We start from the raw sequence: 25,729 nt of genomic DNA, 5'->3' as shown, positions 1-25,729 counted from the left end.
GTCTGTGATCTTGTGTGTGGCTCTTCAGGAAGATGGGAAGATTTTCATGATTAATGATTGTGAAGGAAGGTGGAGGCCATTGTAGGCAGAGCCATCCCTGGCCTGTTTAAGACAGAAGCTGAGCAAGCCTCCACAATTCCAGCTTCTTTCTTTGAGTATTTCCCTGATTTCCCCAGTGATAAACTGTTACCTGGACATGTCAGATGAGATAAACCCACTCTTCTACAAGTTGTGTTTGATCATGTTTTTATCACACCAGAATAAACCTAACTAGGGCAAATGCACAGCAGGACACAGTGGCTCACGTCTGCAATCCACTGGAGAGACAAAGGCAGGAGATCAGGGATTCAAAGCCATCCTTTGAGTCCTACAAAGTTTGAGACAAGCCTGGGTCAAAAAGAAGTTATTAAAGCTGGGCGGTGATGGCTTCAGGAGGCAGAGGCAGGTGGGTAGGCTGATGGGAGTTTGAGGCCATCCTGGTCTACAAAGGGTAGATCCAGGACAGCAAAGGCTACACAGAGAAAGCCTGTCTTAAACAGAAACCAACCAAACAAAAGTTATTAAATATATGTGAAATGATAAGGATACAGACCCAGAAACTATTTGTTTATTTATTTATTTGTTTGTTTGATGCCGGGAATCAAACCCAGACCCTCAGACATGCTAAGTAAGTACTCTGCCATGGAGCTATATTCCCAGTTGTAGTCCACAGCACTCTAGATTTTTGAATCAAGCTTTCATTTATTTTTTTATTTTTGAGACAAAGTCTCTCTGTGTAGCTCTGGCTGTCCTGGAACTTGCTTTGTAGACCAGGCTGGCCTCAAACTCAGAAATTTGCCTGCCTCTGCCTCCCAAGTGCAGGAACCAAAGATGTGTGCCATCATATCCAGCTGTAATGATGGGTTTTATGTATGTATATGCCACCCTGTTAAAAAAAGATCTTGTGGCACCTTATAAGAATAGATAAAATACAGTAGAGTAAAAATAAATCAGGGTAAAGGTACATGCAAAAAGCTACAATGAAGCTGGTTAAACTCCATACAAGTATTTAAAATGATCTCGAGCTTGTCTTTGAACTTCCTATTGGTCTAAACCAAGAAAAAAAAAAACGTGATTACTTACAACAGTTGGGGCTTTGGTTTAAAGAGACCTAGTTTGGATCTCACCTCTATATGCTAGATACCTGACCCTGAGCAGACGGCTCAACTTCTCTGAACTTGAGGTTCATAATCTATAATGAGAAAAAATACTGGCAGTCTTGGGGGTTCCAGGGTAGATTAGAGAGACTGTAGGTCAAGGTGACTTCTGATTCTGGCTAGTGCTGGGGGTCTCCTGAAGTCCCCTGTCCTCACTAAGCCTTGGTCCCAGCTCTAGGAGGGAGCTAACACCCCCACCCAGCCTGAGAGGGCAGGGCAGCACGGAAGAGGCAGGCTGGGTACTAACTCGGGCTCCCAGTTCCCCTGTACCCACAACTCTGACACACAGTGCCCTCCACTGCACCACAGGGGTGTGCAGTAAGGAGAGTAAGGAGAGGAAGACTCTCCACAGGAGGCCCCAGTTTCCCCATCTTTTGTGCTGCCCCAAGGTAGCATTCCCCTTCTTTTCATCCAAGAAAGCAGATTAGATTCAAGAACTGAGAAGCTGGGGTGATTCAGTGATCCAGCGCTTGCCTAGCACCCCCGTACCCACTCAAGGCCTCGCAGTCTCTGGAGAGGAATCAATGATGGAAGCCAAAGACCCTTCACCTATAGAGTTATCCAGAGACACAAGATGTTTTGTCCTTATAAAAAGGTCAGTGGTCATTTCTATACAGTCTAGGCCCCTCACCCTAAAGAGTACCTGTTGCTCAGCATAACACAACCCAAGGTATGTGTGAGTGCACACGTGTATATGTGGCATGTAAGTGTATGTGTGTGAATGTACATATGTGGGTGTGTGGAGGTGTGGGTGTGGAAGTGTGGGAAGGTGCCTGGCAGAGTGTGTGTTCGTGTGTGTGGTAGTGGGAGCCAGGGTTCCTTTAGAGCTCACAAATTGGCAAATTCAGGCTCCTCAGCAAAAACCTCTTCCCTGCTTTTCATCACCGACAGGACAAAATCCAATTAGAAACCATGTCAGAATTTCCTTGGCTCTGGTGGTTTTTACAGTTTTGCTCTAGACAAGGCTACATGTGTCCACTCCTTGGCTTGGCTTCAAAGCTTCTGTAGAAGCCAGCCTTTTGGAGGGGGCTCTTCTTGAATGACTGAAACTACCAGCACTTTTGGAACTTTTGCTACCAGCATGGCAGAAAACATACTCTGAGCAGCCTTGAACACCTAGCCTTGGCACTGACCATACTGCTGTGTGATCTTGGGTAAATTCCTCATGTCATTGGCCTCATCTGTTAATGGGCCCTTCTGTAGTCTTTCCACAGTATGTCCAGCACACTGATGGTTCTCAGATAGCATGACAGGTTCCCTGACTTGGAAACACAGCTCTTCCACTACCAGCCTATATGACAAATGACTTACTTGGGATGCAGTGTGACCATCTATAAGTGAGGAAATGAACCATATTTACCACACAGCACACAAAGGACTGAAGACAGAAGGGACCTGGAGAGTGACTGGCGACTATGGCAGGCCCTGTGTCCCGCCCCAGGAAACTATGCCACGTGTTTACTTTTCAAAACCAACGTGTCCTAATGTTCCCTCTTCTCAGGCTGCCGCAGAGTCGCCTGAGCACCTCTCACATGGTTGGGCTATGACATCACAAAACACACAGCCTTAAAAAGACCCACACCCAGGGCCAAGGGAAAGGCCGGGGCCTCCAAGTTTTGTGAAGAGGCTGGAAAAGGAGCCCATGGTGGTCAGCTGGGTGGGGGAAGCTGGACGTGGCTACCACTGTGAGTCAGACCTGGCTGGGCTTGGTGTCACTGTCCCTCTTTGTTTCAGGAGTGAGTTATTCCTTAAGCAAAACATCACCCGACAATGTCTGGAAGAAATGAAGTCTGCACAGAACCTAAATCTCCCTGTCTCACACTGCATAGGGCGATTTCACAACAAGGCACTGGTGTTCCACGGCAGGTATCCTAGGAGCAGGCGGACACAGGGCACAAGGAAGGGCCCAGGGTCTAGGGTAGGGGTCAGTGGTAGACATCCTCAAAGGTGCTGGGGCTCTTTGCAGGCAGAGCTATCTCAGTTTGGGGCTTTTCCTCCATACCCTAGAACTGCTGGGATCTGGACTTTCTTTGGAGAAACAGGGAGATGGACAAACAACAAAACCTTTCCTCCAGCTTTAGAAAGAATGTCCAAACAGAGACAGGCTGGCTTGAAAGGTCTTGTTCTCGGGGCTGTCTGGGTCTGGGGGCTCTGGGAACCCCCAGCAGCACCAGGGAAGCTGCCGAATCCCATTTTAGGGTAGTTTATACATGTTCACTTGTAGGTCCACAATCACAAGTTCTATATCAAAGAAAATCCTGGTGGCAAGACCCTAGCCTGTTCTTCCCTGCTTCTATGTCCTGTCTTTGTCCTGCAAACCGAGAAGGCCTAAAGCCTCTCCTGAACCCCTCTGTCCTATCTACCTCAGAGTCCCAGGCTGCCCAATCAGCCCACCAAATGACCTGGTCAGGATAGACAAGGAAGAGGGAGCCTTGTTCCATCTTGGGGCCACCCTCTCCAGGGGCAAGGGCCTTACTCTTAGCAATCCCTGAGTGTGAACAGACTGGCTTTAAAGGCCCAGAAAGAACCCCAAGGCCCAAGGCTTTGGGAAGTGCTAAGGAAGGAGCCAGGGCTGAGTGGATGGCCAAGGGCGAGGGCTTCTGGTTTAGAAGTTGAGGTGGGGGGAGCTCAGGCTAGCATCCCACCCTGCCAGAGCTGAGCTGCCTATATCTTCTCAGCTGTTAAGAAATGTGTAAGAAACAGGGGAACAAGAAGGAGCCACAGAGGGAGGGCCATGGACCCAGCCAGTGTTTGCTTCAGGGTGTGGTTACTGCTTAGTGGCTGTGATGGTGAACTTCTGGAATGTTGACAGACAAGAGCATGGGAACACAAGGGCTGACCATAGATCAAGAGGCCCTAAGCTCAAGGTTACCAGCATTCAACCAGAAGAAGGGCCTGGAGCTGCCGAATACCAGTGCAGAGCTCCCAAAGACCTTAGCCTTTGCAGAGCCCTGGGAAGGGAACTGGGGGTGGGAAGAACTTGGTGAGGTCATTTCATCTGTAAAATGTGGCTATTGGGAGAACACAGCCTGACCTGCTCCAGCTGGGCTGCTGCTCCTTTGGGCTACAGTCACCTCCTCTGCCCAGCGGGCTTAAGGAACCTCTGCTTCCAAAGGAAGCAGTGGAAAGAGTCAAAAGGGTAAGTGGAGGAAAAGTCCACAGCACAGCATTCTGCAGTAGAAGTGAGCGTCACCTGCTGGGCACTGAGAAAGCACTGTCCTGGCTGCCATCAATGCTAACACCTAGCCTGGGACACCCCAGCTACTGACACTTATATCAGTTATAGAGGTTGCTAGGGACAGCCCCTCCTCTGCCGCCCTCCCTTGTGAACACAGGTCCCCACTCAGACCACAAAGTGGAGGGTGTAGGTGAGCTGGTGGCCATTGTCCCAGGCGTAGAGCACCCGCTCCTTGGGGTTGTAGTCAACCTGGGTGGTGTAGGAATATTCATTGAGGAAGGGCAATTGCGGGCGGGCGTCAGTGCCTGTGTGGGTGTCGAAGGCATAGGCCACCTGGCCTTCTCGCTGGTTGTAAGTGTCCACGGTGTACAGGATGCCGCACACCAGGAAGCAGTTCCCGTAGGAGTTCCTCCGCAGCCGTGTCTTCCACGTGGTCTCCCGGCGCACAGAGAGGTCTCCAGGGTCCAGGCGGCTCAGCACTATCACCTCGTGCTGGTTTTCATCCTGCTCGTCCACAGCTGGGTAGATGACCCACAGACCGCTCTCGTCCACGGCAAAATCAATGTCCGAGTGGCCACGCCACTTCCAGGGCGTGGTGTCCTCATAGACCACATCAGGCAGCAGGGCCCAGGAGGCCACAAAGCGTTGGCGCAGGTCATACTTGATGATGTTCTTGGTGAAGGCGCGGTTGTAGTAGAAGGCCCCCTGGTATACGACGTGGCCTGTGCCTATCCAGTTGTAGGGCAGCTTGTACATATTACTCCACCTGCCTGCATAGGGAGAGGGGAGGGTCATGGTCGGATACCCTGTGCTGGTTAGTCTGACGAAAACCAGAGGGACTGCCCAGCCTGTGGCCACATCTATGAGAGACTGTTTTGCTTGATGATGGACGTGGGAGGGCCCAGCCCACTGTGGGGGGTATCACACCCAGGCATGTGGCCAGGGCTGTGTAAGAAGGCTAGCTGGGCCGGGTAGAACGGTGTATACAATCCTAGCACTTGGAAGGCAGAGGCAGATGGATCTCTGTGAGCTGGAGGCTGGCCTACGAAGTGCGTTCCAGTACAGCCAGAGCTATATAGTGAGACTCTGTCTCAAAAAAAAGCAAGCAAACAAAAAAGACAAGCACGTAGGAAAGCTAGTTGAGCTCTCTGAACAAATGAGAGAGAAAGCCAGTGCGAGGTGTTCCTGCCTTGATTTCCTGTCCTGACTTCCCCCAGTGACGGACTGTTACCTGGAAGTACGAAGTCTCAAGTTGCTTGGGGTCATGGACTTTATCACAGCAGCAGAAAGCAAACCAGAGTTTCGCCTACCAAAGGCTCACCAGTGCCCTGCAAGCACTTTGTGCCAAAACTCGACCATGTGGCTGGACCTGAGCCCATCACCTAGTTCATAAAAATGATGCCATGTAGCAAGTACTAACATTATCTATGAGTCCTGGGCTTCAGGTCCCCAGTTGTGACACTGGTACCTAGAAATGAGGTGTAGGATGATGCCAGCTCTGTGCTCTGTCTCAGAGATTTTGTATATGCTGCTTTTCCCCATTCAGTCTGCATAGGGAATGCCTACTTGTCTTTCAGTGTCCTTAGCCAATGTGACCTCCTTAGGATGTAGTGAAGGACCTCCCCTAACCCTCTGTCTTGACACTTGCCACATTCACCAGTCTGTGAGCTGTTACAGACAGACTATGCCAATTTTGAGCTTAGAAAGGACGTTAGCAGCTGGGTAGTGGTGGTGCACACCTTTAATTCCAGCATTTGGGAAGCAGAGGCAGGCGAATCTCTGAGTGTGAGGCCAGCCTGATTTGCAGAGTGAGTTCCAAGACAGCAGGGCTACACAGAGAAACCCTGTCTCAACAAACAAACAAACAAATGAACAAAGAGGAAGGAAGGAAGGAAGGAAGGAAGGAAGGAAGGAAGGAAGGAAGGAAGGAGAAAGAAAGAAAGAAAGAAAGAAAGAAAGAAAGAAAAGAAAGAAGAAAGAAAGAAAGAAAGAAAGAAAGAAAGAAAGAAAGAAAGAAAGAAAGAAAGAAAGAAAGCAGACTGAGCAAGCCATGGGGAGCAAGTCCGTAAGCAGCATCCTTCCATGGCCTCTGCATCAGTTCCTATCTTCAGGTCCCTACCCTGCTTGAGTTCTTGTCCTAACTTCCTTAGATGATGAACAGAATATGAAAATGTAAAACAAATAAATCCTTACCTTGGTCATGGTGTCTCATGGCAGCAATAGAAACCCTAACTAAGACACACATAGGCAATTGGCACAGAACACTCAGCAAGTGGAAGCTCACTATTCTCCTTGACAGGAAGTCACACTTATGACACAGGACTACATCTATCCTTTTTCCCTGTATTCAGTTCCCAGCAGTGCATAACAGGATTCTCTGAGCCCCTAGATACCCTTCCCTGAGACAGGTGGCTACCTGGAACTAGCACAGGGTAGACATTGGAAACCATAGGCACAGGAAGGCTGAGTCTTATGGGAGCCCCTCCCCATGCCACCCACACCCTTCCCTCCTCCCTCCCCGCTTCCCTGACCTTGTTTAAAATTTTCCAGGTTTCGAAACTCCACCAGGCTGTTTCCATAGTAGTAGTTGGTGACGTAGATCCTGTCATCTAGAGCTGCAGGGTCCTTCATCCAGGCACCCTCATGGCGCCCATAACTGTGGTGCTTCACAGGAGGGTCCACAGCTCGGAGGGTGCCCTCACAGCTGTCCTCCCTACCTGTGGGGAACAAAGGGCACAGCATTTGGTACACAGAGCCACAAGCTCCAAGCCAGAACAGTGGGTCTAGAAAGGTGATTCAAGTCCATCTGTCTTAGTTAGGGTTTCATTACTGTGAAGAGACACCATGATCACAGCAACTCTTTTAACACATAGAGATCTGCCTGCCTCTGCCTCCCAAGTGCTGGGATTAAAGACATGTGTCACCAGTGACCAGCTACTCTTAGGAAAACATTTCAGAAATTTAATTCATTATCATCATGGGGAGAAGCATGGCAGTGTGCAAGCAGACTTGGTGCTGGAGGAGGCAAGAGTTCGACATCTTAATCTTCAGGCAGCAGAAGGAGACTGTGCCTTACTGAGCATAGTTTGAGCATACGTAACCTCAAAGCCTGCCTTCACAGTGACACGCTTCCTCTAACAAGGCCACACTGCCTAATAGTGCCACTCCCTATGGGCCAAGCATTCACACACAGGAGTCCATGAGGGCCACACCTAGTCAAACCACCACACCATCTTGGTTTTGTTTTAAGACAGGGTTTCTGTGTAACCCTCCCTGTCCTAGAACTCGATTTGTAGGCCAGGTTGGCCTTGAACTCAGAGATCTGCCTGCCTCTGCCTCCTGAGTGCTGGGATTAAAAGTATACTCCACTATACCTGAATTATCCAATTCCATTTTAAATCTCTCTTGATGGTTTTTGATGCCTTTTAGCCTAAGAGCAAAGCAATGCCTGACCATTGGAAAAACCATAAACAGTCAGCAAGAGGAGCAGAGGAGATGCTTACCATTCAAAAATCCAGCATCCATCATATGTTAAAAAAAAAAAAATCCATCTCTGAGAAGCAGAGAGTGGAATGATGGGTAATAACGGGATTGGCAGATGCTGAGGATAGCCATTGCTATGAATTTGAGGCCATCCTGAGCTATGTAGTGCCAGGCCAGTCAAACTACATAGTAAGACCCTGTCTCAAAAAGTAAGGAAAGAACAAAAGAAAGGAGGGAGAGAACAAGGTCCTAAGATAAATTCTAGCATACAAAGAAACTGATTTTTTTTTAAGATTTATTCATTATGTATACAGTGCTCTGTCTGCATGCAATCCCAGTATAGATGGTCATGGGCCACCATGTGATTGCTGGGAACTGAACTCAGGACCTCTGGGAGAGCAACCAGTGCTCTTAACCTCTTAGCCATCTCTCCAGCCTCACCAAAAAACTCTTGAATATGAGGCACTTCCTTCCCTTTCTTCTTTGCTTCATGCACTTACATTTTAAGAAACTGTGATCCTTCTGAATACATGGTTTTATGTGTCCTGTTTTCTCCTTCTACTGACTGATTTCTCACATCATTAAATACATTTTTAATGATGTGATTTTTGGGTCCTGCCAGGCCACCAGACAGCTGTGCCCTTTAATTTATTCAACACCCTCCCCCTTCCTGTGTCAGCTCTGTAGATTATTTCCAGTTTTCTGACACCAGAAACTGTGCTGGGAGGAAATCACATCAGTTGCAGCTGTTGTGCTCATTGTTTGTTTATCATTCTGGAAAGACAAGTGTGAGGGAGATGGCACTTGGGCCAGAGTGAGGAAGGGTCTGGAGGTTTGCAATCACACAGCCATGAGCCCTTCCAAAGGGCGTGATTTACTGAGGACAATGTCTACTGTGTGACACAAATTGCAGCTATAAATGTGGACATAAAAACAGCCAAAGAGTGCTGGGGGTGTAGTTCATATATACATATATGTATCTGTTAAATAATCACTTTAAATGTTGGCAGTTTTTCTGTAAAGGATCCTGGGATAATTACGTTAGGCTGTGAGAAGGCAAACTTCTTTCCCATAGTCTTTCTTTTTCTAGCAGCTCCTAAGAAATGCAAAGCACGAGCCGGAAGGAAGGCTCAGCAGCTGAGTGCTTGCTGTGCAATCTGGAGGATTTGTGTTTCGATGTGCCACACACCTGTAACCCCAGCTCTAAGAGACTCAAAGACTGAAGAGTCCCTGAAGATTTCTGGCTTTTAGCCTACCCAAGAAAACCTAAGCCACGGGTTTAGAGTGAGACCTTTCCTCAGAAATGAAAGAGAAGCGGAGCATAGTGGCACATACATTTAATCCCAGCACCTGGGAGGCAGATGTAAGTGAGTTCAAGGCCAGCCTGGTCTACATAGTGAGTTCCAGGACAGCCAGAGCTAAATAATGAGACCCTGTCTCAAAACAAACAAACAAACAAACAACAACAAAAAGGAATATATGAGAAGTGATAGAAAAAAAGAATCAGTCTCTCTGTCTCTCCCTCTCTGTCTCTCTCGCTCTCTCTCACACATACATGTTAAAAAAATTAAAACATAAACACTTCAAAGTAAGCCAGGCAGGTTGACAGATGTCCATAATCCCAAAACTAAGGATGCTAATAGCCTGAGCTCCTGTGAGACCCTGCCTCAAAATGACTAAAACTTGAAACAACAAACCAAATACAAACAAACAAAACAAAACAAATAAAAACCTTCAGCAATTTGATAAAGTTGAGCATTCTCAGATCAAGAACCAAGTAAGACATGAATTGGATTTAGTTATAAGCTAAGTCTTCTGACACTCAGGAGACTATCACTCACCTCGACTGGGGACTTCTGGATGCAGAGGTGGCTCAGTGGGCCAGGGAGTGGTGATCGGGGTTGGGGTAGTGGTGGTTGCAGTGGTGGTGGTAGTGGTGGTGGTAGTGGTGAAGCTGTCAGGGGTCAAGTTGGCTCCGTCTGAAGCCTCCAGCCTGACTTCATCATGTTTAGTGAAGTCAGGCTCTGGAAGCTTGGCCTCCGTCTTGGGTGGAAGCTTCTCCAGCCAGGAAGTACCCTTGAGGGTATTATCTGTGGAGAGAAGATTACCCAGTGCTCATGTCTCAGCAATGCTGATACACACACACACATGTCTGTCTGCCACAGACCTCCTGGCTTCTCTGACCAAGGAGGAGTTGAACGGTCTCAAGTAGAAGATGGTAGGCTTCTTGGTTAACAGAGTAGTGCTTTCTGATAATCACTCTGGCCTTGGGCCCAGCTCTACCTACCACTCCTTTACTGAGTGAGGTTTTGTTTTGTTTTGTTCTTTTGTGTGTGTGTGTGTGTGTGTTTTCCCCTCGAAACAGGTTTCTTTGTGTAGCCTTGGCTGTCCTGAAATTCGTTCTGTAGACCAGGCTGGCCTTTAACTCAAAGATTCACATGCCTCTTGCCTCCAAGTGCTGGGATTAAGGGCATTCATCACCACTGCCTAGCCTTACTGGGTGAGTTTTTAACGAGCCCTCACTCTCTTGTGTTCCCACCTCTGCAAAGTGAGTGTCATAACCATAGTGTTGATTAGTGGTAAATGTATATAAAACATCTGTACAGATGCAGCAAATAGGAAGTTCTCTTTTCTCCTAAGAGTTAAGTACTTTGTTCCAACTCTGTCCTGCCCTACATAGTTCCAGGGGCCAAAACTTCTTGCTTCAGGATTGCAGACTTTATCTTGGTCACCTTCCTGAGGACCTTGACACCTTCCTGAGAGCCTTGAGCCTCTCTCACCTAGTGTCTGATACCTCAAGCAAGGAAGGGATGGAGGCAGCCAGTGTCTTGTCACTTCTAGGCCACAGGTCTCTGGCCATACCTCTGCTCCTTGCCCACATCCAATTCTTACCTCTCTAGCTGTGTCTTGGACCTTCCGGGTCCCACCATTGCTGGCAGTGTCTTAGCTGGCTCGGGTTGTCTTTGCCCGCAGTTGTGCAGGCCACTCTTACCCCATACCCAAGACCCAGTGGGAACAAGCAAAGACTCTTTGGTCAGGGAATCCACAGGGAACATGGCCTTGGCAGCCGGTCAGGGCAGGAGGCTTGTTCCCACGAGCCGCCTTGGCAGAGTCAGATGCCCAAAGCTGTGCCTGGGCAGTGGCCCAGCCAGGAGTCAGAGGCCCTGTGTTGTGGGCAGCCTGAGTTGGCACAACTCAAGGACAGCAGCTGGCATCAGGGACTGGGGGAAAGGTTGTACCCTAATGGGCTGAGAAATGAAGGGACCTTTTCTTTTCCAGTAGTCTTTTTTTCTTTCTCAAATGAATGTATGTGTGTTCCCATGTTTGTGCATGGCGTACATGTGTGTGCATGTGTGTGGAAGGCAGAGGACAATATTAGGTATCATTCTCCTTTGAGGCAACTAGAGTGGCTGCCTGGCTGGTGAGCCTGAGAGATCTTCTGGTCTCTGCCTTCCTAATGCTGGGATTACGAGCACCTGCTACCAGGTTGGAGAGCTGGCTTAGTGAGTAAGACACTGGCTGATCTTCCAAAGGACTCGGGTTCAATTCCCAATACTCACATGGAGTTCACAACTGTCTGTAACTTTAGAACCAGAAGATCTGGCACAACACACACACACACACACACACACACACACACACACACACGTAAAACACCAATGCACATAAAATAAGGAAATCTTTATAAAACAAAATATTTAAAAGGGTGAGGGGGCTGGAGAAATGGCATAGCTGAGCACTGGCTGCCCTTCCAGGGGACCTGGGTTCAATTCCAAGCACCTACATGCAGCTCACAACTGTCTGTAACTCTAGTTCCAGGCACGAAGATGCCCTCACACAGGCCTACACAAACATACAACATACAGGTAGGCAGAACATCACTAAACATATATTAAAAAAAAAAAAAAAAAAAAAAAAAAAAAAAAAAAAAACAAGACAAAAAACCAGGTGGTGGTGGTGGTGGTGCCTGCCTTTAATCCCAGCATTCAGGAGGCAGAGGTAGACAGATCTCTGAGTTCAAGGCCAGCCTTGTATGTAGAGCTAGTTCCAGGACAGCCAGGGCCCCACAGAAAAACCCTCCTTGAAAAACAACAAACAAACAAACAAAAAATACCTAAAATAAACAATAAAACAAATGTGTTACCATACCCTGTTGTTTTTTTTTTTGTTTTTTTGTTTTTAAAGATTTTATTTATTATTTATACAACATTCTGCCTGCACACCAGATCTCACTATAGATGGTTGTGAGCCACCATGTGGTTGCTGGGAATTGAACTCAGGACCTTTGGAAGAACAGAGAGTGTTCTTAACCTCTGAGCCATCTCTCCAGCCCCCCTGTTTTGTTTTTTTTTTAAATGTGGCTTTTGGGTATCATATTCTGGTCCCCACACTTTTGAGGCAAGTACTCTACTGGCTAAGCTATGCCAGCAGTACCTGTGGTGGAAATTTACCTAAGTAAAATCTTTTAAAAACATTATTTATATTTTTATAAATTATACTTTATTCACTTTGTATCTTCACTGAAGCCCCTTCCCTCATCCTCCCCCTCCTTCCCTCATTTCCCACCCTCCTTCCCTCATCTCCTCCCATGCCTCTCCCCAAGTCCATTGATAGGGGAGGTCCTCCTCCCCTTCTATCTGACCCTAGCTTATCAGGTCTCATCAGGACTGGCTTCATTGTCTTCCTCTGTGGCCCGGTAAGGCTGCTCCCCCATCAGGAGGAGGTGATCAAAGAGCCAGTCGCTGAGTTCATGTCAGAGACAGTTCCTGTTCCCCTATTGTATTTTGTTTGTTTGTTTTGTTTTGTTTTGTTTTGTTTTGTTTTGTTTTTTTCAAGACAGGGTTTCTTTGTGTAGCCTTGGCTGCCCTGGACTCGCTTTGTAGACCAGGTTGTCTACATTGATCAACGCACATTGATCTGCCTGCCTCTGTCTCCCTGAGTACTGGGATTACAGGCATGTGCCACCACACCTGGCCCTAGGTAAGCATTCTACTAGCTCTACCACTAAGCTATATCCTTAGCCCACTTTTTACTTTATATGTTGAGACAGGGTCTCAGTAAGTTGCCTAGCTTAGCCCTGAAATCACTCTATGTCCCAGGGAGACCTTGAACTTAAACAATACCTAAACAATAAATACTCTTGCTTTGGCTAGCTACATTTCACAAGTCAGTGCTACCAAGCCTGGGGTAGCCTTTTTTGTTGTTTTTGAGACAAGCTCTTACTTTGTAGCTCAGGGTGGCATTGAACTCCTGCCTCAACCTCTTGAGTGTCTGGGATTTCACCACTGCACCTGACAGGAGGGAATTCTTGAAGAATACTGGACTCTAACTGCTCCACCTCCCTGCCCTTGGAAGAGCCCTTGTTACCCTTGGTTATGACTCAGGTGGAGATATGAGGGACTAAGTTGACAGGAAAAGTGAAGGGTCTGTGGGCTCTTTTTCAGGAAGAACTAGAGAGGCCAGTCCAGAAGTGAGAGGAATCCCCAAGGGCCCATTTCACTTCCTGGCCGTGTTCGTCTACCTCTACCGTCACAGGTGCAGCTCTTCCCACAGATCCTGTGGGAACAGGATCTGCAGCCAGATCTTTGAACAAAAGAAAGTCCAGAAAAGGTGAGCATGTAGGTACTGAATGGGAGGACTCTTGTATTTCCTCTGTTGTTCCCTCATCAGCAAACCTGCCTGGGCTTCTTCTACCCAGTGTATGGTTGAGCAAAGGATCCTTAAAAGGTAAATAGTGGTGCTGAGATCTGTGGCTTTGTGGCTGCTTTTGAAGGCAGGTGGATCCCTGGGGGCAGCCATCCCTCAGCCAGGCCCCACTCCCTTCTACTCACCAGCCACGGCCTTGGGTGCTTCCTGTCTGGCCTCCTGTCTGCCTGCCTTGTAGTAGGTGAAGCCTCGGATCACTGCCTGCTGCTGGGCCAGGGCACGGGGCCTGGCTGTGGGGTGGGGTGCTCTGCCTTTGATGCTCTCCTTTCTCAGCTTCTCCACCTTCAGCAGCTTTTCCTTGGAAGGCTTTGCAAAGCTCTTGTCTGCGAAGCTCTTCTGTATGCTGCCATATTTGTTGAGATCATTGCCTTGGCCTCCAGCGGTATCCTGGGAAGAATAGAAGTGTCAGGCTTGGGTGACAGTAAACGTAATGGGTGAGGAGTTGCAGAAGCTTAGTATGTGGGAGCTGGAGGTGGTCACAGTGTCTGTGAAGTTCCAGAGTAGATACAGCCATAATCTGTTTGCCTATTTCTCATGCAGCTTTTCTCTGCAGGCTTGAGAACAAATCCAATGGGTTATATACTTATTTCTAACTCCTGCCCACTTGTTCCCTTGGCTTGACTGAGTTGTTTGGCTCTTGGGAGGCTGCCTAGCCTTGTGTCTCCTTGGTCTTAGTAAGTGGGAAAGGAAGAGGTTCTTGGGTTGCTTTACAGGGTGCCCAGAATGTTCCCCCATGTTAGCATTGAAATCCCAGCATCCTGAAAAGCTCTTCAGTCCCATGTCGGTCTGGCTATCCCTAGGGAACGCCATGTCTAACATTTTGTGAGCCTTGTTATTTTCGCTTCCTACTCAAATGCTCTGAGGCTGGTTTGGCACAAGAACACAGGGCCTGTGACACCACCCATTGTGAGACAGAAGCTCAGCCAGATAAGGCTTGTACAGTATCTGACGCTTTCTGGGCAGCTGCCAAAGCGGGACTCACTCACACTTGCAGAACTGGCATCTCACCAAGTAGGTGGCCAGCACCGGGCCAAGGCACAGGCTTCCTCATGCTTTTTTGTGTCTAGGCGGTCCCACTTGCAGTCACCAAAGGTGCCACTATCAACAGTGTCAGCACGGGAGGCTGCAAACTGAGGAGGAAAGGCTGGGACCAGGCAGTCACGTAGGCTGGCTGCAGCCCTTGCTCAGCCACCCCCTCTCCCTGTGACCTCTATTTATGTTTCTTCATGTGCCAAGTAGGCAGGGGTCAATTCTACTTACAGGTTGTGAACTAATGTTGTATGTGAGGAAATCAGGTTCGGATGACTCCTACAAATATCACCAGAAATGAGGCTTACTGGGTTGCATCCTGCCCATAGACGACTGATCTGAGGGGCACCAAAAGGGTGGCTGTCTGCTGTACTCCCCGCCAAGTGACACGCTCTGAGTGCCACCCGAGGAAGGAACCAGTGTATGAGGTGTCCACCCACTAATGCTTACTTCCTGACTTATCTGGAAGGTGGGAGGGGCAGTGTGTCTGCCTACAGGAGTGTGCTGGCTATTATTTTGTTAACTTGACACAAGCTAGGGAGAAAATGCCTCCACCAGACTGGCCTGTAAGCAAGTTGGTGGGGGCATCTTATGTATTAACGATGGATTTGATGGGGATCAGCCCACTGTGGGCAGTGCTACCACTAGCCAAGTTATACAGGAAAGCAGGCTGAAGAGGCCAGAGAGCTGTGTTCCTCCATGGCCTCTGCTTCAGTTCCTGCCCTGGCTTTCCTCAGTGATGGAGTGTGACCTGAGGGCTATAAGGTGAAATAAAGCCTTTCATCCCCACATTGCTTTTGGCCATGGTCTTTATCACAGTAATATTTCTGAAACTATGACAAGGGGATCTACTAGAACAAGGGGATCTACCAGAGCAAAAGAATCTACTAAAACAAGGGACTCTTATGTCTGTGAAGACATGCTCTCTGCTGTGGGTGACATGATATTAGTCTTCAAGGATCCCTGAAGTACTGCAAACTTACCCTGCACCCACCCAGGCCCAGCCACAGTAGATGCTAGAAGCAGTACTAAAGGAAAGCTGGTTTGCTCTTCTAGGGCCAGGCAGGGAGATTCTGAAACCTCATTTCCAGTCCTTTGGGAACTGGGTGTGAGAATAAAAAATAAAAATGAGTTTAGGCAGGGTCCAGCCATCCCTATGGACTAAATATGCAAATCTGTGCCAGCTTACCTGTGGTAGCCACAAAGTGGAAACAGACACTCACTGCCCAGCCCTTGTCCTGCATGTCATGGACTCTCCTGCTTTCTGATAGTCCTCTCTTAAGGCTCCAGACACATCCAACCCCGTGTCCCCAAGCCCAGTCACCTTCTGTGTCTGTGATCAGAGCTAGGCCTCACCTGAGCCTTGCTGTCAGGGACTGAGACTGGGGCGGTGGCAGGGACAACAGCCGCATCCCTCTGCAGCAGCTGGAGGCCCAGGCTGGACAGTTCCTTCTTGATGCTCATCATGATGGCTGACTGGTTCTCATAGCTCTTCAGTTGCTCGCTGAGGTGACGCACACTATCTTTCACCACCTCATTCTCCCGGCTCAGGTTGGCCTTGATGCTCTGTGGGGCAGGATTCATGGTCATTCCTGGCCCTGTTTCTTCTGAGCTGCACCCCAACTTGACCATCAAGAATTCAGGGGCATAGATGTGAGTAGCACTCATAAATAGGGTGGAACAAGGCATGTCCTATAAGACCCTGTAGTTAATGGTTTTTATTCTTAAGAGAAAAATGAATGAAAAATAGGTAATGTATGCTTAGATTAATAAATGAAAAAGATGTGAGCAGGCCAAGTATAGTGGCACATGCCTTTAATCCCAGAACTAGGGAGGCAAAGGTAGGTGGCTCTCTTTGAGTTTGAGGCCCGCCTGGTCTAGATAGGGAATTGAAGGACAGCCAGGGCCACATAGTGAGACCCTCTACAAAAAAAAAAAAAAAAAAAAAAAAAAAAAAAAAGCCCCCTCACACTTGTTTATTTCCCAGTGATGACAATGTTACATGTTTTTATGATAGGGGCAAACATATATTCACATATTTTTTAATACTTGGATTTCACTTAACAGCCTATTTTGGGAATAATTCCAGATTAGTCTACAAAGCATTTCCTACTATGAATGCATAGATAGTATGCCACTGTATACTTAGGCCATAATTTAATTAGGCAATCTCTGCAGGTGGCCCCTGAAAATCTCTAATAATCTGTTAATTTACTATCACTGTTTTTCAGAGCTAGGTGTGGTAGTACTTGGCTGTGATCCCAGCATTCAAATCAAATTTGTTAAAGAGACAATCAGCAGACTCAGAGCTGTGGTGAACTGGTTTGTATTCCCTGAGGTAACAAGAGGAAAGGTCAGAGGAGAGCCAGCAGTGTGAGAGCCAGGCATGTATAGGTAATACTGGGCCCCCAAAAGATTCTCAGGTCAGCGTCCCAAGCTGGCCTGGGATCAGACAGCCAACAGGTTTCACATCTCTCTGTCACTGTGACCCTCAGCTATGGCTTTAGTCAGTGGTTGGTCTTCCCTCCTATGACACAGGATGCCCAGTTACTGCCTCCCTCTGGAAAGGAAGCTGAGAAAGGAAGTCCCCACGCCTGGTCCTGGCAGCTGCATGTCCCCAGACCCCTGGTGCTCAGCAGAGGCCGGATGCAGGAAATGGGTGGAGGTGATGCCATGCCAGGAGAGAGGCAATCCTTGAACCTTCAGTCTGGGCCTCCAGGCTTGTCCAGCTGTTCTTGTGCTGAGAGGGTAGTCCTGTAGCACACACAGCCTATCTAGTCTATACCAGGGCCTTTGCTTCTAACACAGGTACTGCTGGGATTGTCAGCCCCTGGAGGTTGGATCAGTCCTGCTGCATTCTGAATGGTACCCCTGCATGTGCAGTGTGGACCCTGACGTTAGCAGCACCCCCTCAACACTCCTTTCATACTACTAAAGAGTCAGTTTGTTCATCTGACTTTCAGCTTCCTCGGGTCCTTGAAACACCCCCCCACCCCAGGTCTCTTCCCCAAAGGCAGGACCCTGCAGCCTATAGCTCCCTTCCCAGCTCCATGCTGGAGTTCCGCTTCCTGTGGCCACCATAATGGAACAGAATGGCCCAGGTCCCTTTGGATGTAGCCCTGGGCTCCTGGCACGGCCCTGCCCTTACCTCCTCCAGCGTGTTCATCTGGGAGGCCAGCTTGTGGATGTAGGCATGTACTTTCATCAGATCCATGCTGTACAGGGCACCCTCCAGAAGATCCACCATAGACTGCAGCTAGAGGTGGTGGTGGGGTAGGGAGACAGATGGTTAAGAAAGGGCACGAAAGGAGCTCCACTGCAGCAAGAGACCCCAGAATCCCAGAGTTTCATAGTGGTCCCGTGGACTCCAGCCTACTCATAATCACAGGGCAGGTGTGGCACATTAGATTTTTATTTTATTTATTTATTTATTTATTTATTTTAAGATTTATTATTATATTACATTTATTATTTATATGGTGTTCTGCCTACGTGTATGCCTACACACCAGAAGAGGGTACCAGATCTCATTATAGATGGTTGTGAGCCACCATGTGGTTGCTGGGAATTGAACTCAGGACCTCTGGAAGAGCAGCCAGTGCTCTTAACCTCTGAGCCATCTCTCCATCACCTAGATTTTTGTTTTATTGATGCCTATTTGTGTTTTCTTTTATGAAGTGCTGGGGAAGACTCTCAAGGCCTCCTACACATTAGATACATACTCCATTAGGTCACATCTTAGCAGGGGGGTATATGTGGGTGATAATATAATATAATATAATATAATATAATATAATATAATATAATATAATATAATATAATATAATATAATATAATATATCTGTATGTCCCCTAGGGGCAGCCCTTGAGGTATGACTGATAGTTGTGAGCATCTGCACACCTTTTTTTCTTCTCCTTGTTTGTTTGTTTTTTGAGACAGGTTTCTCTTTGCGTAGCCTTCCTTCGCTGTCCTGAAACTCTCTCTCTATATATACCAGGCTGGCCTTGAACTCAGAGATATGCCTGCCTCTGCCTCCTGAGTGCTAGGATTAAAGGTGTGTTCCACTACCACCCAGCTGGTTGTGAGCATCTGCAAGGAGCCAGGTTGAAGCTGTCCTTCGGCTTGGGGCCACACCCTTACCTGGAAGGTCTCCCCTCAGGGCCCTGCTCTGTGTACTGTTATATAGTGTCTCTGGGGAACGCTTTTATAGCGGGCTCCTTGGTCATGAAACACTGGCTGAAAGCCCTGTTTGAGTCAATCACCCAACCCAAAGTATGGGCCTTTTAACTTTTCCTTGTTTAGATTTTTTTATTTTATGTGTATGGGCATTTTGCCTACACCACGTGGATGCTGTGGAGGCCAGAAGAGGGTATTGGATCCCCTGAAATTAGAATTACAGTTGGTTGTGAACTACCATGTGGGTGCTGGGAATCAAACTCTGGTCCTTTGCAAGAACAGCCAGTGCTCTTAAGCAAGAAGCCATCTCTCTAGCCCCAGTGGAAGAGTATTGTTTGAGCTGAGCTCTAAAGGAGGAACATAGGCTGGCAGGGCTGTCGGGCCAGGACATTCTGAGCAGATGTGTGGCCTGTGTTGGGGTGAGCTGTGGCTGTGGAGCTATTGCTTCTTCTCTGTGGCACGGGAGCAAACCGCATGTCATGCCTGTGGCAAAATCAGCACAGAATGGGAGAAGAGGTTTTGGTATTTCACGATGTTTTATAGTCCCTTGGCAGAGCAATTTTATATGTGTTGACACTCATAAAACATTGGCTTAAATTTGTCATTCCTGCTTTCTCTTTCTTCTTTCTTTCCTTTCTCTCCCCTCCCCACAGGTGTAGGCAAGCTCACTTGTGGAGGTCATAGGTCAATGTTGGGTATCTCTCTCTATCACTCTTCATCTTATCTCCTGGGACAGAGAACCTGGAAGTCACCATTTTGACCACCAACCTACAGGATCCTCCTGTCTCTGTTCCAGCCAGCACTGGGTTACAAGTGTGTGCCTCCATGCCTGGCTTTTATATTGGTGCTGGGGACTCAAACTCAGGTCCTCATGCTTACATAGCAAACACTTTCCATATCAAGTCACCTCTCCCAGGCCCCTTCCTGTTCTTGTCCCTCCCTTTCCTCCTCTTTTTCCCTTCTCTCTGCACTGAGGATGGGACTTATGGATAGTAAGCAATCATTCTACCACTGAGCTATAATCCCAGATTAATTTTTCTAAAATCCATTTCTAGAGTATTCCACAAAGTATTAGTCCTTGAGAGATTTGCTTATTTGTTTGTTTCAAGACAGGGTCTCACTATGTAGCTCTGGCTGCCCTGGAACTCACTATGTAGACCAGGCTGGCCTTGAACTTACAAAGATCCACCTGCCTCTGCCTCCCCACTTCTGGGATTAAAGGCTTGTGACACTAACCCTGGCATTGACAGACTTTTAAAAATGTCAACTATCTTTTATAAAGAATTATTTTACTTTTTAATGGTGTGTGTTTGTATGAGGGCAGGTGCACTCAGAAACTAGAGGAGGTTGTCAGATGCCCAGGAGCTGAAATTACAGGCAGTAAGCTGTCCAACATGAATGTTTAGGACCAAGCTCTGGTCCTCTGAAGGTGGAGCAAAGAGGTCTTAACTGCTGAGCCATCTCTCTAGTCCAATAGATAGCTGGGTGTTTTTGTTTGTTTGTTTGTTTTGTAATAACAGAAGCCATGAATATGAGGAAGTGACAGGTAGCCGTGGGCTAAACTGGGAGAGAGTGAGGGCAGGAAAGCATCCTCTGTCACAGCATTCCACCAACCTGTGTTCAGAATGTTCTCTGTCTGTCTGAGGGAATCCTATGCATCCCTTAGGCCCAGGCCCAATGCTTTTCCCTCTTTGGGGCTCCCATAATCCCTAGCACAATTCCTGGCCCAGTACAGAGTACACTGCCATTGTTCGGGTCAGCAGCTGTGTCCTCAGTCTGGCCACTCCTCAAGGATGGGGCTATAGCTGACTCATGTCCAAAAAGAAAAGGAAGGAAGTGGTAAGAGACATTTCTCTTGGCCAGTCTAGCCAAGAAATGGGGCACTACCTTCTCCTACACAGCTATGCAGTCTAGGCCAGATCACAGTTGGAGTTATAAGCATGGGATAGAAAGGTAGGCTGCAAGGCAAGTTCTGTACCCTGGGGGTCCTCTTAATTCCCTCCCTGGAATGTTTACACAGAACCTTCCACTGAGGGCAGCAAAGCCAAATGAGTAAGAGAAACCCTTGCACTTCTGCCTCTTCAATGTCTTACCTGGTGAGGTAACTTCATCTCTCAGGCCAAGACCAGACCCTGTGGCAAGACATTGTGTCTGTCATACCTAAGGGACATACCTAGGCTTGGTGGGGGAACCTCAGCCTAGTGACCTTTTAGGTGGGTAATGGGCTGTAACAAAATCTAAGGTTCAGCTTAGTCCTGTCACCACTCTCTGTGATTTCGGGCAACTTACATCCCTTCTTTGGGCTCAGGGTCCATTACGAGTAAAGTTGGCATCATAAGCTTCTTTCCAAAGGGTTCCAGCAGGAACCACATATGGCAGCATTTAGACAAAGGGCCCTGTGCATCTTCATAGTGAGCACGCTCACAACTCAGCTGTAGAAGCTGGGCATGGTAGTACAAACCTGTAATCCCAGTGCTTGGGAGGCTGAGGCAGGAGGATTGTTGCTACAAGGTCAGCCCGAGCTACAGTGTGGGAGCACCCATCCACAAATAAGAACAAACAAACAAGCAAAAACCAGAACCTCCAGTTATTGGACCACTGACTTGAGAAGAAACTGGATATGTCCCTGTAACTGCAGACAGGCCTATGGGTGAGATGCCTGGAATCCACAGCGCCCTGGGGAGGCCCCAGGGAGACACCGATCCAAGCACTACGAAACCGTTAGGCCACTTGGCTTAAAATGTGCTGCTCCTTCCAAGTTTGATAATTTTGGCATCAATTTATGCAGTACCAAAATAAACTTAAAGTTAAATTTAAGGAAACTATTTTTAGCCACATTCTGGAGACAGTACTCCGTGGGTCTCTTGCTTTTCTGTGCCTCTTGCATGCAAAGGAACCAACCATCTTACTTGTGAGTCTTAGGTTACAAGACAGCATTCTCCTGCAGGGAAGGTTCTGGTTCTCTGAGCTCAGGGCTCCTCTATCCCACCTCATACTGAACACAGTATGCTGGAGCACAGCAAAACAGTGAAGGAGTATGACAATTAGCTGGAAGTATGAGTCCCTTGTCTGTGACCCAGGATGCTGTGTGTTCTATTAGTATCCAGGGCTCTAGGACCTTGTCAGCTTATACAACAAGCAGGGCAGCATCTCAGACCTTTCGCGCTCTCTGACACCAAACACGCCAATGATATGCATGATTGGAAGAGACTGGAAGAGAAAAAGACTTTCAAAGATGTCAGCAGGGGGCTAGAGAGACGGCTCTACAGTTATGACCACTTCCTCTGTTTACAGAGGACCTGGGTTTAGCTTCCAGCACCTGTAACTCCAGTTGCATGGGATCTGATGCCCTCTTCTGGACTCCATGGGCAGCAGACACGAATGTGATATACTTATATGCATATAGATAAAACACTTATATACATTATAAAATAAAAAGTGAAATAATTTTATAAAGATATGAGCTGGGTGGTGTTGGCACACGCCTTTAATCTCAGCACTTGGGAGGCAGAGGCAGGTGGATCTCTGAGTTTGAGGCCAGCCTGGTCTACAGAGTGAGTTCCAGGACAGCTAGAGCTTTAGAGAAGGACAGAGAAGAGTTGGAGAGATGGCTCAGCGGTTAAGAGAAGGGCAGAGAAACAGGTGGTTTAGATGTATGATTTGGATACAACAGGACCTGGGTTCAAATCCCAGACCCACGAAGCCCATTGAGTACTGGCATGGCACTACTGTCAGTACCTGGAGGATCAGAACTTCAAGGTTATCTTGGCCTACGTAGGAAGTTTGAGGCAAGTCTGGTGTACATGAACACTTGTCTCAATTAAAACAAACAAACGGGGGCTGGTGAGATGGCTCAGAGGCTAAGAGCACTGGCTGTTCTTCCAGAGGACCTGAGTTCAATTCCCAGCAACCACATGGTGGCTTTCAACAATCTGTAATGGAATCTGATTCCCTCTTCTGCTGTGCATGAAAACACTGTTCATATACATAAAATAAAGTAAACAAATGCTACTCAGGGAGGCAGAGGCAGGTAGATGGCTGTGAAGTTTGAGGCCAACCTGGTCTACAAAGAGAGTCTAGGACAGTCAAGGCTACATAGAGAAACCCTGTCTCAGAAAAACAAAAACAAAAAACAAAACAAAACAAAAAAAGCCTGGTATGGTGGCACATGCCTATAATCCCAGAACTCAGGCAGCAGAGGCAGGGGGACAGCTGCAAATTCCAGAGTGGCTATCCTGGTATATATCGTGAATTCCAGGCCAATGTGGGCAACAGAGTGTGACCTTGTCTCAAAAAGGGAGACAGAACAAACAAAATAATAACCCCGGACAGTGGACGATTCAAGGGGCCTCACCGACTTAAGCTGGCTTCACTCAGGAAGCCTCAGTGTTCCTACTGGTGACATTGATGTCATGGGAGATCCAGGCCAATCCCCTCACTGTGTCAGCCTACCTTGAGGAGCTCAGGTGCCTGCTTCTTCAGTTTCTCCATCTTCCACTCATTCTCACAGGGGTTGAGTGAGGAGGGCGGGGCGGTGCAGGAGCACCGGCAGTCGGCCCCTGAACTCAGCGTCTCCACTGTATAGAAGTCCTCGACTCTTGCGCGTCCGCTTCGCACCCGGCTGCACGCATCCTTGCTCAGCGGGCGCATGATGCATTTGCAGCGGCAGTCAGAGCCCTCTGAGGTCATCCGCACTTGGTCCAGGTCACTGAACACCTGCAGGAGGGTGGGCAAGAGGGGTTCCATTTGGCCAGTGCTCTGAGGACAGGCCTGGTGTGTGTGCATACAGCAGAATCCAGCCTGCCCGCAGTCTCTGGGTGACAGAGGTAGTGGAGAAGGAACAAGGACTCAGCAGCATGATCATAATGACAATTCAAATGTTAATGCCTGGTTGTGGGAAAAATAGGTCTGCATTTGGTTCTTCCCTTTAATCCCAGCACTCAGGAGGCAGAGGCAGGTGGATCTCTGTGAGCTGGAGACCAACCTGGTTTACGTAGTGAGTTCCAGGACAGCCGGAGCTATATAGTGAGACCCTGTCTCAAAAAGCAAACAAAAAAGTAAGCAAAACAGTAAAGAGACACGTCACATGACTCAATAATTGTGTGGAAAATATATCCAAAGACTTGTGTTCATAACAGCTACACTCACGATAGTCACAAGAGGAATCAACACACTTTTCCAGCTACTCAACAGAGAATGTACCATCTCGAAAGAATGAAATGTCACTCAGCAACATGAATCAACTCTGAAAACTTGCACTAAGTGAAAGAAGCAGGATCCACGGGGACTGGAGAGATGACTCAGCCATTAAGAGCACATACTGTTCTTCGGTTCCCAGCACCCACTTTAGGACAGCTCACAAATCTGTAAATCCAGCTGCAAGGGATCTGACTCCCTCTTCTGGCTTCTGCGAGTACCTGCACTCATTAATTCCCATTAACACACATAATTAAAAATTAAAAATAAAGCTTAAGAAGCCAGATACAATCCTTTATTAATTGATTCCATCCCTATGAACTATCCATATTATGCAAACCCATAGAGACAAGAAGCAGATGAATAGCTGTTAGAACTTAGGCCGAGGGGAAAGAGGGACAGCTACTTTGCGGGAACAGGCTTTCATTTGAGGAGGTAAGAAAACCGTTCTGAAACCAGATAGCAATGATGGTTGCACAAACAGAGAGGGTGCAGTCAAGGGTGAACTTCAAAAACTTTTTTTTTTTTTTTTTTTTTGCCTCTCTTTGCCACAAGCTTTTTCATGGGAGCCCTGGTGGCAGAGGAGGCAGAAAGGGTGCGCACTATACCCTTTAATAACATCTGTGTATGTGGAGATGTGTGTGGCTACTTGGGCTCTGAGATGTGTGAGCTGATCCTCCTGTCTAACTGCTCTTCCTACTGTCCTTCCCTTATGGTGACTCAGCCTCAGACACAACACTGTCCCCATCAAAGCTCCATCCCCTCATGGTTCATTTCATCACCTCACATTACTGCTACCTCTCCTTCCCTAACCAGCCACCTCATGTTTTTAGATATCTCTTCAATTTATAACTTTTTCATTTATTATAAAGCCATACCTGAAACATTTCCATATTTTCTAAGTTTCTGTCTTGCCTAAGTCCATTACAGCGTCATTTGTAGGGCGGAGGATGTGGAACGTAGCCCTGGTGGAGCACTTGCCTAGCATGTAGATGGTCTGGGTTCCATCTTAGTGCTAGGAAAACATCATATAGAGGCAGGGTCTTGGTTTAGTTCCCTTCTGTATGCTCAGGCTGTGCCCACCTACCCCATAGAAGGTTCCCCATAACCTCCTGCTGGATAAAGAGGCTGCACTTTACATACATGCTGCAATGCAGGGTTAAGAGTACAGGAGTACAGGGCCTTGGAGCAGAAAAGACAGCCCCATGGTGAAGAACACTGACTACTCTTGTAGATGACTGGGGTTTGCTTCCCAGAACGCATATAGTTGTTCAAAACCACTGGCAAATCCAGTTCCTGGGATCTGACGCCCTCTTCAGACCTTCTTGGGTACCGCAAACACCTGCTGCACATGTTTACACACAGGCAAAACACTCATACACATAAAATAAAATAAATCTAAAAAATAAACCAAACCAAACCACTGGATCCCGTGTGAGAGGACAGCAGGGAGCTTATATTTTCTGTTCCTGTAATCATCCTGCATCTGGAAAGTTTGCTCCTGACTCAGGGACTAGTGACGACTATAGAAACAAAAGAACATCTCCCAAAAAAACAAACAAACAAACGAAACACCAAGTGCTGGTACATACAAAGTGTACCAGTGTGAGAGCCGTTATTAAGACAGGTAGGGAAACAGGCTCAAAGAGGCAAAACCACAAGCTCAAAGGTCACAGAGCTTTGATGTAGAAGACTGGCTCCAAGACACATCATTGTTATCTCTTTTGAATGACTGTGTCACGTATGATACATTTTGATCATTTT

At 47.6% G+C, this 25,729-nt stretch overlaps 1 protein-coding gene across 1 annotated transcript in view; it reads right to left on the bottom strand.

Annotated features, from left to right (window-relative positions):
* Window positions 1-585: 585 nt before the first annotated feature.
* The window catches only part of Olfml2a (olfactomedin like 2A), a 32,027-nt gene continuing 6,883 nt past the window's right edge, over window positions 586-25,729 (bottom strand). The window contains exons 2-8 of the mRNA XM_021633369.2: window positions 23,222-23,485; window positions 17,741-17,848; window positions 15,949-16,158; window positions 13,689-13,950; window positions 9,699-9,947; window positions 6,906-7,091; window positions 586-5,144 (exon numbers count right to left, since the gene is read on the bottom strand). Coding sequence (XP_021489044.2) covers window positions 4,540-5,144; window positions 6,906-7,091; window positions 9,699-9,947; window positions 13,689-13,950; window positions 15,949-16,158; window positions 17,741-17,848; window positions 23,222-23,485 — 1,884 coding nt within the window. The 3' untranslated portion in view covers window positions 586-4,539. The remainder of the gene's footprint in view (window positions 5,145-6,905; window positions 7,092-9,698; window positions 9,948-13,688; window positions 13,951-15,948; window positions 16,159-17,740; window positions 17,849-23,221; window positions 23,486-25,729) is intronic.

This window comes from Meriones unguiculatus, chromosome 8 (genome assembly GCF_030254825.1).
Source record: "Meriones unguiculatus strain TT.TT164.6M chromosome 8, Bangor_MerUng_6.1, whole genome shotgun sequence".
NCBI classification, from domain to species: domain Eukaryota; kingdom Metazoa; phylum Chordata; class Mammalia; order Rodentia; family Muridae; genus Meriones; species Meriones unguiculatus.
This window is presented reverse-complemented; position numbering and strand designations above follow the sequence as displayed.